The 13,697-nt window shown below is 38.8% G+C and overlaps 1 protein-coding gene across 3 annotated transcripts in view; it reads right to left on the minus strand.

Annotated features, from left to right (window-relative positions):
• The window catches only part of LOC126195077 (THO complex subunit 5 homolog), a 158,826-nt gene that overhangs the window by 129,841 nt on the left and 15,288 nt on the right, over positions 1 to 13,697 (minus strand). For all 3 annotated transcript variants that reach the window (XM_049933536.1, XM_049933535.1, XM_049933537.1), the window contains exons 3-5: positions 12,365 to 12,440; positions 11,724 to 11,909; positions 3,801 to 3,933 (exon numbers count right to left, since the gene is read on the minus strand). In XM_049933536.1, coding sequence (XP_049789493.1) covers positions 3,801 to 3,933; positions 11,724 to 11,909; positions 12,365 to 12,440 — 395 coding nt within the window. The remainder of the gene's footprint in view (positions 1 to 3,800; positions 3,934 to 11,723; positions 11,910 to 12,364; positions 12,441 to 13,697) is intronic.

Raw genomic sequence — 13,697 nt, forward strand, 5'->3', positions numbered from 1 at the left:
AAAAATTCCTGGGTTTTTCCCGGATCTCCCGGGTCGTATACACCCTGTGCAGAATACTCTTCTACCATGTTCCTGTAGTAGTAACACTCTGTACCAATAGCTAGAAGTGAAAATGACACGATTGTAACTCTTGCAAATATAAAACAACTAAAGAAATTACAAGCATTCAACACAGTCGAAAACTAGTTGTCACTTCCATGCAAAAGCATGTAAAAAACTAATCTAAGCTATTTACAATTTTCTGGATCTTGTGGACAAAAAGAGTTAGCTGAGTATCACACTATCAATGCTGCAGAAGTTTTGTTGATTCCTGCAGAGGAATTGTCCAGTCTCCGTGCAAGGCATCACATATGAGCACAAAATGTGTTCCACAATTCTACATAAACATGACACCAGTGAGACAGGTTTGAAACTCTCCCCCATTACCCTTGTAGTGCACTTGGAATACCTTGTGATTTATTTTTTAATGATACATAGCACAAATTACTGTTCCAATGATCTACAGTAAATTGCCAATAAAAGAATGGCCGTTCCTCCACACAGACGATACAAAAGCACAGTTGTATCCCATCTGGTCCAGCAACCGCTATCACACAATATCGGTTACACGTATCGGATTCACCAATGAGGCCTCAATCCCCCTTTAATGCAGAACATTCCTGGTCAACATTGGTTCAGCTATAGTGTTTGTGATGCACTGCAAGACTATTTTATTCTGGAAAATGACACCTCTCAAGGCAATACTTTATTTATTTGTAAATATCAACAACATTGCAAATACACTTCTCGGGTTTGCCGCACGATTGTATTGTGTAAGACCCACAATGTTTCATTGCTGCAACTGCTCGACATCTTCACATGGTGGTAATTGCTGCTATTATTGCTGCAAAATTTATCAGACCAGGAGCAGGCAAAACGTGTGTGGGAAGACGCTCACAGCTGGTGGAAAGCAGTGCTCCTCAGGCACTCTGCTGGGAGCCACAGAAAGGTCTTCCGCGTGTGCACTGTGGTCAATGACTGTGCTGGCAGACACTCCTGTCATTAAAATCTGAATTAGAACTCAGAAGTGTGTTGCATCAAGCCATGAATCAAAGATTCTTGCTTTCCTTGTTTTGATTTAATAGCAGCCAGTGCTGGGTTCCATGTAGTTCTTACCTGAAAATGCGAATCCCTGTTGATAAGATTGTTCACTGTACAGATATGTATGGCCTCCTTAACTACACAGGCCCAGGAACATAACACGGGGGATAAAATTTCAGTATTTTCATAAAACATGTAACACCTCATGTCCAGGCAATGCTCTGCCACCTCTGACTTATCAGGTAGCCCAAGGCACTTATGACGATGGTATTCAACACAATGTTCTTGCATGTGTTTGGCATGTCTGCCCAATACAAGATTTCTTAAATGGCATAGGATCTCATACACCCTACATTTCCTGAGGCCAAGGTCATCTTTGACCAGGCACAATAAATTCCTCAGTTTTGCTGGGGGCCGAAAAACACACTTGATGTCATGCTTTTGAGGATTTTTTCCTATTCTTGAAGACATGCTGCAAAAATATGGCAAGAACACCGTTGCAATGGGCACCTCCACATCTTCATTTACATTGTTGCTTTGAATTTGCTTAGAATGAAATGTATGACTTATCTGTCTATCGGAATAGCCATTTTACTGGAATACCATTCTTAGGTGTTGTAGCTCACCAGGTAAACTGTCAGCTTTTGGGACCACATTTACTCTTTGCACCAAAGGCGTAAGACACTACCACATTGTAGACTCTGTATCCCAATGTACCATTGGCTTTTCTTCTGACCATGGCATCCACGAAATGTAAAATACTATCTTTTTCCACTTCCATTGTGAACTGTATATTGGGATGGAGTGAGTTCAGATGCTGAAGAAACACAGGTAATATCTCTAATTAGTGGGGACACACCACAGAAGTATCGTCTACATACTACTAGGAGCAGGAAGGTTTGAGACTTGCTGACTGCTGTGCTTTTCCCTCTGTTTTCCATAAAATAGTTGGCCACCATGGGAGACACAGGACTTCCCATGGTGACACCATCCACTTGTTCAAAATACTGGTCACTGAATAAGAAATAAGTTGAGGTAAGCACATGTTCAAACAATGCCACAATGTCTTTCTCAAACTGGCTGCTGATAAGCTATAAGGAGTCCTGCAATGATACTTTGATAAATAAAGATACAATATCAAAGCTCACCAAAAGATATGACAGTTGTAGCTTGAGTGTCTTCAGTTATCCTATGAAGTGCTCTGGATTCTGGATAGGGTGGTCACACTTGCCTATGAGAGATCCAAACAGCATAGTAAGATATTTGGCCAGAAAATAGGTAGGAGCTCCAATGTTGCTCACTATTGGGCAAAATGGAGGCCCATACATAAATATCTTCTGTAGCCCATACAGTCTTGGGGGAACTGCAGCTTGTTGGCAAAGGCTCTTAACGACTTTAGAAGGAACAGGACTCTACTTGAGAAGATGTCGAGTTTTTCTCTGTATCTTGCCAATCAGAGCCTCTCTTAGCTTGCGATATGCAGGATCGTCAAGAAGCGCCTCCATCTTGCTGTTGTATTCAGCTCATGAGAGAAGGACGGTGGTGTTACCCTTGTCAGCAGGTATGTCTTCAAGAACAGAAAGAATCCTCAAAAGGCACAACATCAGGGGTGTTTTTTGAGCACCAGCAAAATTGAGGAATTTATTGTGCTCGGTCAAAGATGACCTTGGCCTTCGGAAACACAGCATACCAATGTGGAAAATCTTAAATTGGACTGACATGCCGAACTGTGCAAGAATGTTGCATCGAACACCATTGTCAAACACACCTGGGGCAACCCGATAATTCACCAGTGGCAGAGCACTGCCTGGACACGTGGCACCATATGTTTTATGAAAAGACTGAAAATTTATCCCCAGTACCATATTTCTGGGACTGTGTTATCAAGGAGGCCGTACATATCCATACGGTGGACAATCTTATAAACAGGGATGCAGGTTTTCAAGTAAGCACTAACTGGAATCCAACACTGGCTGTCATTAAATCAAAACAGGAAAGCAAGAATCTTTGATTAATGACTTGATGCAATGCACTGCTGAGCTTTACGTCAGATTTTAACAGGACCATCTGGCAGCACAGTAATTGACCACAGAGCACGTGCGGAACGACTTTCTGTGGTTCCCAGCAGAGAGCCTTAGGAGCGCTGCTTTCTTCCAACTGTGAGCATCTCCCCGCACACATTTTGCCTGCTCCTGGTCTGATAAATTTTGCTGCCACCATGTGATGATTATCACTCACATCTTGCAGCAATGATAGCAGCAACTACCACCATCTGAAGATGACGAGCAGTTGTGTCGATGAAAAATTGTGGGTTTACATAATACAATCCAGCGGCAAACCTGAAAAGTTATTTGCAACAGATCTGTCGGGAAGCCTGAAAAGTCATATCAACAACATTTCATTAACCACAAAATGACTCGTTTAATGTTTTCTTCTTTTCATCCAGCATTAAATGTAATGTAGAAAATAGGCTCAATATGTTGCTTTTTATGTACCAAGTAACAGAAATAATGATGTTATCTGCTCATCCACCTATTCCAAAAAGCACTGCAATGAGATTCATGGTTGCTTGTCACCATGTAATAACAATATGACTTTTGTTCCCAGAGATGGAGCAATGCTACGACACCAATAAGACTTTGCACCAAAATAATCTTATACTAGGACACTACAGAACTACATTGCTAGCTATTTTAACGTATTATACAGAAGTGACTTACCACATGCTTCTCTATAGGCATCAACTTGAACATACAGCACATACAGTGGTTTAGGAAGTAAGTATGAAATCTCATGCTGCTTGCGAATTCTGTCCAAGGGAAGACCCAAATAATCTTGCAGTGGCTTGGTTGCCTAAGAAGAATGATTTCCTTTAAGTAATGTGGAGCACACTGACTCATTCTTAACTCTAAACACAAATCAGAATCTAAAAATTTCTTGCATTTTTCTGAAAACTTTTAAATTTATTAAAGTTCACAATATTATACAGTAGCTACAGATGTGCAACAATCCAGTAGCATATACATGAGAACAATGAGACTGATACATAAACTCAAGTTTGTATAAAGAGTTCAAAAAACAAACATCATTTCTGCACACATCTGGTGGGCTAAGAAACCGACAAAAGGGGAAGGAGTAGAATTAGATATAGGAGTCCTACAGCCTATGCACAAGACAAACATACCATCTAAAGCTGTAACAAACGTTCAACTACTACAGTGTAGCTTATCTCCAAAAAAGGTAAAGTCATTGTGCATTTTAGAAACTGAACATGACAAATGAAGGCTGGATTTTATTCAGTGATAGAAATGACAGGCAACACACTCGCCACCCTGCCGGACGTATCAACAGATCACTAAATATAATTATTCTTACATCTGGCAAAGTCGCTAGGTGCGGCACAGAAGGATACCTCCACCATCATCAGGTCACATTATAAAACATCCACAACAAATTTAAGGGCTGTCACAGATGCCCATTGTCTCACTAGTCATCCAGCTGATGTTTACTGCAGCTTCCCTGGTGTATATATTGCTGATAATCCTGTGATAAGTGGTTTCTTCCTGCACTATGACTTGGTCTTTCTTGTTACCTACCAACAAGAAGTGGGTAGTGCACAGCTATGTTTCTCTGCATGTTTGAGTGGCCTATGGCTGCATCAAGATAGTGGTTGATGTGGTTTCCAGTTGAACCTACAAATAGTGTTCTCCAGCACTAACATATGAGTTACTCAACAAACTTACAAAGGACTGTATTGATTCTGAGATCTCTCCAGACATACTTTATTTTGTGTATTTCCACAAGAGCTAGAAACTGTTACTTTCGTTACTTAATCATAAATATATTGGGCTTAATATAAACTGTGTTGTTGAAGAGAACTTGCAACAAACACCATACACAGAAAACTCCAGAACATAACACTATTACTGCGTAAGGAACACACACCAGAAAGACAAAATTAACTGCATGGAGTATGGTGAGACAAAATTTTAAGAACCGTTAGAACAACAGAATTGGTTTCCAAACAGGGCTTTACAGAGAAACAAAAAGGTGAGTAGAATATAAATGAAATAAAGTGCAGCTAACAGCAGCATAATTCTTGTGAGATCTGTAGCAAATAGGAGATTTATCCAACAATGTTACTCTGTAACTAACATGTGAGTCCACAAACCATATAGTCCACAGCTCTGTTCTCCATCAGTCCTAGATTTTCTTTATCTTATGCTTATCACTTCTTTTGCCTCTGGCCAAGTCTTGTATATGTGGAAAAATGTCAAATTGCACCACTATTCGGAGTCCACATTAAACATCGTAATTGGCAAAGTCAGTTCAAAGGTTGGATGAAGGCAAGGACCAAACCTCATAAAGTGCTTTCGTGTTCAAGTGAACCTTCAGATTGGGCCCTGCTTTACCTTAAATCAACAGCAGTACATGGCTGAAAGGGAAACTAAACCATAGAACACAAAGCAATATAATGAAAACGGAGAGAAAAAGTAGATCACAAATATCGATGAGTCAAACAGAAGAGCAGAGGCAACAATGTGGTCGGAACAGATACAGGAGACAGCCAGCAGCGAAAAGATTATACGAGGTGAGATCAGGAACTGGCAGGAATCTGCCACATACTAGAAAGGACATTCTAAGCTGCCATCTTGCATGAGACATCAGCTATTTAGTTGTTATTAAAGTAAGGGTTATTGTAAGTGCATCACCCAGGTGTCAAGGAAAGGTGTACACATCAGTCACAAAATCTTGCACTAGTGTTACAATTTAGCAATGGAAAACTACTCAGGCTAAAATGGCAAGAGTTTATGTGACTGCCCTGCCAGCCAAACTTCACTAAATAAAACCACCTGAAACTTTTGTCATTTGTTAAACATCTTGACAAGCTCCGTCACAACCGGTCATGACATGTTGCTGTGTTGTGCAACTGAGACAGAGTTACTATTCTGAATGTGAGGAACAATCAATACTACCTCTATCACTCAGTGCTCTACTGAAAAATGATTTTGGCCACAAATAATTCAGTTTCACAAATGACTTACAACAGAAAGCTATCAGTTCAGGACTGCACTGATTATTTATGAGCATTAATAATACCCAAAGAGCAGCAATAAGCAAAGGCAGAGCTCCAACACCATTGTAATGTATTGCTTCAGAAGAAGAAAGTAAAGATTAGTTCAGACTAAGGAAGGATAGTGAAGGAAATATGTAGAGTTCTTTGCAAAAGAACTATGTCAGCATTTGAGTTACGCAATTTCTGTAACCATGGGAAACCTAAATCTAGGTGACCGGACTGAAACAACCCAAACTGCGCTGCCGAACAACAGTGCAGCACCTTACCACTTCACTCAGTGAGGTAGAGTTTCATTTAAATACTTGTACTTAATTTTATGTGCATCCATTGGTGCCAACTTCACACAGTGACACATTTTAACAATATTATGAAGAAATAAATAACACACACACACACACACACACACACACACACACACACACACACACACACAAAAAAAAAAACACATCCCTCTCACATACATAACCACTATCTCTGGCCGCCAAGGCCTAACTTGGACATCAGTTGTCAGAGTCTGGCCTTGGTGACCAGAGACAATGGTCATGTATATGAGAGTTTTGTTTGTGCTAATGTGTGTGTGTGTGTGTGTGTTTATTTCAGAAGAAGGCATTTTGGCCGAAAGCTTACTTGTTTAGCATTCTTTTTGTTGTGCCTGTCTGTGACTTGACATTTCCACTATATGGTGAGAAGCAATCTCCCTTTTCATAATATTGTCATTATTCCATCCTGGATTTTCCACTGTTTGATTTTGCCTAGTGACTCATTTTAACTGGTTAACTTCAATTTGAGCAAAATCGCTCAAGATATAACAGGGCTTAGGGTAGATCACTGTTATCTCAATGTAGGTCACTTTTATGTAAAATGCTAGACTAAATAGTAGTACGATGTTAGTAATTATTACATCTTGTGTTTAATTACTTATACTCAAAAGGAATAATGTAAGAATTAATTACCTTTACATTATAAATGAAATTATATGAGTAAATTTCCCCTCCCACAAAACCATGGACCTTGTTGGAACGAAGTGGTTTGCACACGTCTATGACACAGACAACCATACCTTTAGGTGTATGCAGTATGAGATCTAATACTGAATAACTAAATGGGAATGCATGTAAGCTACTATGAACAGCATAGTGAACACATCATACAATATAACCCTTTTTTAATTAATCTCTGAGGACCGAAATATTTTTTCCTTAAATGGTGGTTCTCCCTAAACAGGAGTTCAGCTCCTGCATGCTAATAGAGTGCCTAAAAATCAGAATTTGTGGTTTTTAGGCCATATCAAATACGCACATGATTTGGCATTAGCAAATCCTAGTACATATATTAGCGCCATACACTCTTCATTTACTCATAAGCCTTCATTTTGAAGTTGCATGTAAAATCACCAATGGGTGTCTTCAATTTAAAGGCAACATCCAGAATGAAGAAGAAATTGTTTATATACAAGAGTAACTTTATTCAACTAATAGCATAGACAAATATGAGTACACAAAAAGATAAAAGACCATTAAATATTAACATTTATATCCTGAAAACAGAAATCGAGAAATAGTCTGTTTTTTCCTGACAGCATAACGTACTGAGAAGAATTGTCACAAAACTTAAGAGCTGAATCCTCCTCCTCCCCACATCATCACCATCACCATCACCATCACCATCACCATCACCGTGCCCACCCATCCCCAACTTTTAATACTTAAAAACAAAACCATTCAGTCACTTATGTCTACCTAATTTTCAAATGTCAGGATGTCATCACCATGACCCAATCTTTGAATGAGTCACTTGTTGAAATATCTGTGAAATCATTATCATCATCCTCATCTTCTATAGCAACTGATGCTGGTCCACAGCCAGCATTTGTAAACTGGTTCAACACATGTTGTCTTACAACATACCATGCAGTAACAAGCAAGCGCACAGCCTGGAAAATATTTACTTTCATTATGTCCTTTCTCTTGAGGATTGAAACTGACCTCAGCAGCCATTCTGTAATTAGTTTCCACAAGACAAATTATGCTCAAGTCTAGAGGGTGCATATGAGTTGTACCAAGCACAATCAACAGAAAGAAACAAAAGATAAATGTTCCATGAGAATGTCGTCTTCTTTTGATGTGCAGGGCATCTAATGCACCTGTCTTGGGGTTTAAAAGCCTTAGAAACTTCATATAAAATTCAGCAATCAATCAGGCACTGCTAATAAAATCGTAGGCGTTAAAACCACCTGGAGTTTAAAATTTTCACATTAGTAAAGGCAGCAACTTCTCACTGTCATCACTCTAACACACCACAGAGCATCATTCTGTCTTTTCTCCTTTTCTCTGTGTATCTTACTCCTGTTTCTGAGGGAGGCAAATTATAATCCTACCAGCATCGAAAATATTTTAGGGCTCATATCCATTAGCAACAATGAAAAAACATTCTTCTACCAAGGTTCAGTATTTTGTCTACTGTCTCACATTCAACAGGTCAATTAAAAGTTCATAAATGCGTGACCATGTGAAGTAGTTCAGTACCCAAAAAGTTTTTAGTTACCAGATAATGAACTTACTCACTACCAAGAATAACAAGACAAGGCTCAAATCCGGTTAGTAACATACCAAGCCTTCAACCCGATTTTTGGAAGGAATTAAAAAAGCAACACAGCTGCAATCACAAAACTAGCTGCAGTGCTCTTTTCTATCTCCCATTGTCATATTTTTGCAACACGAATTCTACAGAATGACAGAATCAAGAGAACTGAGGGGAGAACTAAATGCAGCCGACGCACTCCAGTTCAGATAACCGTACATATTTTGAATGGATAATTTCACTATTAAACTATAGGTGTGAAGGCCCCTTTCAGTGATGAAGCACAGACGTTATCCCTTTTTAATAAGTAAGGTCCTTGGGTTTCAGCATTCAGGACTGCTTCATTATTTTTCAGCACATACTGCACAAAGAAAATGGCACAAAATCATATTTCTTCTTCTCCATGTTGATAAGTTTGCAATTCCGACTGTCTTCAACATCATGAGGAACGTCAGCTTCTAGTGAATATGAAGCTATTCTCTTTTTTCTGGCCATGGCTACACAAAACTTCCACAATGTAGAATTCAACACTACGATAAAAAACACACAGCTATCAATTTGTGAGCTTGGCAAAGTTTTCTGTGATGTCATATCACGTACCTTCATGCAGAAATTGGCATTGTTCAAAATTATCAGTCAAAAAGTACAACTTATCTAGCTGCTATAATAATCGATTGTGAATTACTGACTTTTCTGTAACATCACTTTAATTCAAAAATGAAAGGAATAATGACAAAAACATTGAAATATTAGCAATTTCATCACGGCTGGATTTATTCCTTAAAAATGGACTTTTTCTTACATCGGCTTCCATTATAACTGGAGTTCAGTAACATCGCCTCTACGGAAATTTCCTGGACCAACAGAAATATTTGTTAAAAGTGGGAATTCCTTAAAAGCAGGTTCATTAATATGGGAAATTACTGTAGTAGCTGAAGACATACATAAAGCCAACATGCATCTCGGTGGTACAAGTTTATATGCCAATCAGATCTGTAGCAAAAACAGCAGGAGTACATGGGCTGGTGGAGGGGAATCATAGAGACATGGAGATACCAGAAGGTTTCAAACAGTTTATATGATGATAAGACAGATCTCGAAACCAGAATTTTTAACTGCAAAACATTTCTAGGGGGAGATGTGAACTCTGACCATAATTTACGGGAGGTGAACTGCAGATCAAAATTGATGAAACTGCAGAAGGGTAGTATACTAAGGAGATGGGACCTGGATAAGTTGAAAGAACCAGAGGTTACCAAGAGTTTCAAGGGGACCATTAGCAACAATTGACTGAAACATGGATAAGGAATAGAACAGAGGATGAATGGGTATTCTCGACAGACAAAACATTGTAGGCAGCAGAGGATCATAATAGGCAAACAGAAAACGCCCAGTAGCAATCCTTTTATAATGCATGAGATACTGATGAAAAACAAAGATTTAAAATGCAGCAAAACGGAATGCAGATATCTAAAGAAAATGAGATTGACAGGAAGTGCAAATTGGCACATGAGAACTGCATGGTTGCAGAAGCTTGCATGACTGCAGGAAAGAAAGATGCAGCTTATAGGAAAATTAGAGATACCTTTGGAGAAAAGAGAAGCAGCTGTATGAATATTAACAGCTCAAATGGCCAGCCTGTACTAAGCAGAGAAGAAAAGCCTGAAAGGTGCAAGGAGGGAAAAACAATGTAACAATTAATTATCTTTAAATTGTAAATGAGATTGTACATGCACATTATACCTCCATGAAACTTGGATGCTGTCAGGATGGCATGGCTCATGTGCCTCCACAATAAAGTGAACTCAGGCAGTGCTGAGGGAATTAGATTAACCCTTTCGTTGCTATGGCCCTGATCTCTGCATTCTGTGCTGGTAGCATTTGTTATGGCTCTAATGCTCATCAAATGCTAGTGCCTGCACTGAGAGACAGTGTTCCAGCCAAAATGAAATATTCATCACTGATTTTTCAAAAAATATGAGGTGAAAAAAATCTGATTTTCGGACATCTTACACTCCAAAAACTGTAGAGGAAGTCAGAGACTGGAATACATCCAGCAAATAATCGAGGACACAGGGTGCAAGTGCTACTCTCTGAGATGAAGAGGTTGGCACAGGAGGGAAATCCGTGATGGGCCGCATCAAACCAACCAGAAGACTGATGACCCAAAACATAAAAAAAATCCACTGTACTTACTGCTCTTCTTCTAATTAAATAAAACATTGCACAACATTTTAAAGAGTTTGCAGAGATACAAATACACTGCATAAACTTTGCATATGGTTGATTTTAGGTCATACATTACAGTGAATTAAATGCAGATACAATATCAAAATTTTACTTAAACCTGAGAGCAGAATGGCATCTCAATTCATTCTCAAGTTATTGGGTATAATATCCAATTGACAGTTGACGCAATGCGCCCGTTCGTGTCCTTGCGCATCACGAATCGTGGTCGTAACAATAGTCATAACTCATAAATGATTCACAAGATCAAAACGAGGTTTCCTGCAAATGGTAGCATGCTATCAGGAACATGTGTTATGTCAGAAATACTCTTTTTTTTTTATTTGCTGAGTGAAGTGAATGTGGTGTGTGTTGGTGGTCACTTCATCACTGCATAAAGTGTATGCATGATGGCAACATTATTCACCTAAGTTGAAAACTGTGCAGAAATCAGTATTGGGGTTGTTGGTGGTGGTGGGAATGGTGGTGGGCTGAAACCAAGTGTTAAATGTAGATGTAGATGTAGATGCAAGCACTAAGCCAATTCCTCTCGAAAAGTACCAAGCGAAGATTGATATTCAAATGGCTGTGCCCAGAAAATGAGCTGTATCATTAACTTTCACACATATACACATTTTATCTATACTGGAGTAGTAATTACAATGGTAACATACAAATTTCCACAATATAAACAAATCATAACCCAATCATTATCACTATGCTCCAGCTACTAATTATTATTGCTATACTGTGAACAAACCTCGAGTATAGTTTTTAGGCGAGGGGTAAGATTATCGAGAAGTTCTCTTTTCTTCTGTATTTCTTTTGCTACCAGTTCCTTATCACCCTGCAGTTTATGACAGAGAGCTGCGAGCTGTTTGCGCTGCTCAAGTTCCCATTCCAGTCTCGCCAGTTTCAACTGGTGCATATCATTCTGCGTCAGTTCCTTAAACAAAATTCGATAACATTGTAATGAATCTTTTAGTACAGAGCACATTTACTGACTATGTGTAAATAAGAGCCACTTCTTACTTAAATTATAAGTGACAAGACCTAAAGAACACAGTCAGGAAACCGGAACAGATAATGTTGTAACTTAATAATGTGTCACTACAGTTGGTTCCAGCAGAAATACTAAAATAACAATCACTTTTTGATGGAACAAACAACAGGTTCAATAGAACCATGTTCAATTAGGCATAGCCATAATACACGTATTATGCCTGTGCTACCACCAAATTGCTCAGCAAGCTTTAACAAAAGACAATGTGATGTCGGTAATCTGAGCTATCATGTGACTTTACACTATTTGAGATCACAAGGCAAACTAGATGTGACTCTTACAGTATGGATCACAGAAAATTTAGTGTCTAAAGAGAACACTGAGAGACAATTTCTTACCAGTCTTGTGATTGATTCAGGAGCTGTTTTATAGAATTCTTCCACTGATACCAATTCTATTTCCTCATCCTTTGACCTGCAAAGAAAAAGGTACATTTGCATATGTTTAGGTTTAAGCTCTTCAGTTTATGACATGAAAGTGGAACATCAGAATAATAAAAATCTGTTAAGAGAGTGATATAGGTTTCAGTCATTTGCATTATTGACATTTCTTTCTACTGAAGACATCACTGTTCTACTTCCTTGCACAGAGATCCTGTCTTCACTGCAAGATTATTTCCCACTTTTCATACACTCATTCAGAGCCATCATACTGGTATTGACTGACTGGTATCACTACCCTTCACCTACAAGAAATTATTTCAGCATACATGTCAGTAACACAGTGTGATCCCTTTGCAGTTTGCAATGTATACAACTGGGTATCCCCTGGTGGCTAGGATGTCAAGGATCATCAGATGGCTGGTCAGTTTTCTCGATTTGAAGTCACAAGGACCCTTTACAGGGAACAATAATTTCAAATGACAGCATATACTGCACTATCACAGAAAAATTTCCAGTTTGGCCACTTTTGTTTTACAAAGAAAGTACACACTTATTTCCAACTTGACAGTCAGAATTTCAAGAATGTGATTAACAAACATTTTGTAGATATACTAACAAACCGGCCCAGCTATTTCCAACTTGACAGTTAGAATCTCAAGAATGCGATTAACAAACGTTTTATAGATATACTAACGACCTGGCCCGGCTTCATACGAATATCATTAAGTATCTACAGGTGGACAACTTGTGTGGTGTAGTGTATCTTGTTTGTGGGCCATTGCACAGAGTTATGGATAAATTTCAGAGAATAATGTTAAGCAACTGAATATCATTACTTTCATATAACTTATGTGACATAAGCAGAGCATGGAAGGAAAGCTGTATGGAGGCATGAATGTTGTGTACCCAATATTGAATTGGCATCTGGCATGACATCTCACTGCAATGATGGGAGAACACTGTGATTTAAGTAACATATTTACAACCAATGTAAATATTGTATGCAAATGATGGGTGTGTGAGTGATTCAATATGTATTGGAGGCTGGCTGAAGGGGCACAAATAAAAGAAAAGAATACGAAAAACACACATCATGTCCATGTTTAATTTGTATTAAAGCACTCCTCTTATGAAGCTTAGTATGCACTGTGAAGCATTGTTGAGACTCATTGTCACAATTCTTTGTCATGAACTTTCTGCGGCAGACTTCTTCACTGTGGCATGCAAAGAAACCTGTCTACATCTAGGTTTGATTCAAGGAAGCTGAAAGTACTGCTGCTGAAGGAGT

The sequence above is a fragment of the Schistocerca nitens genome, chromosome 7 (genome assembly GCF_023898315.1).
Source record: "Schistocerca nitens isolate TAMUIC-IGC-003100 chromosome 7, iqSchNite1.1, whole genome shotgun sequence".
Classification (NCBI taxonomy): domain Eukaryota; kingdom Metazoa; phylum Arthropoda; class Insecta; order Orthoptera; family Acrididae; genus Schistocerca; species Schistocerca nitens.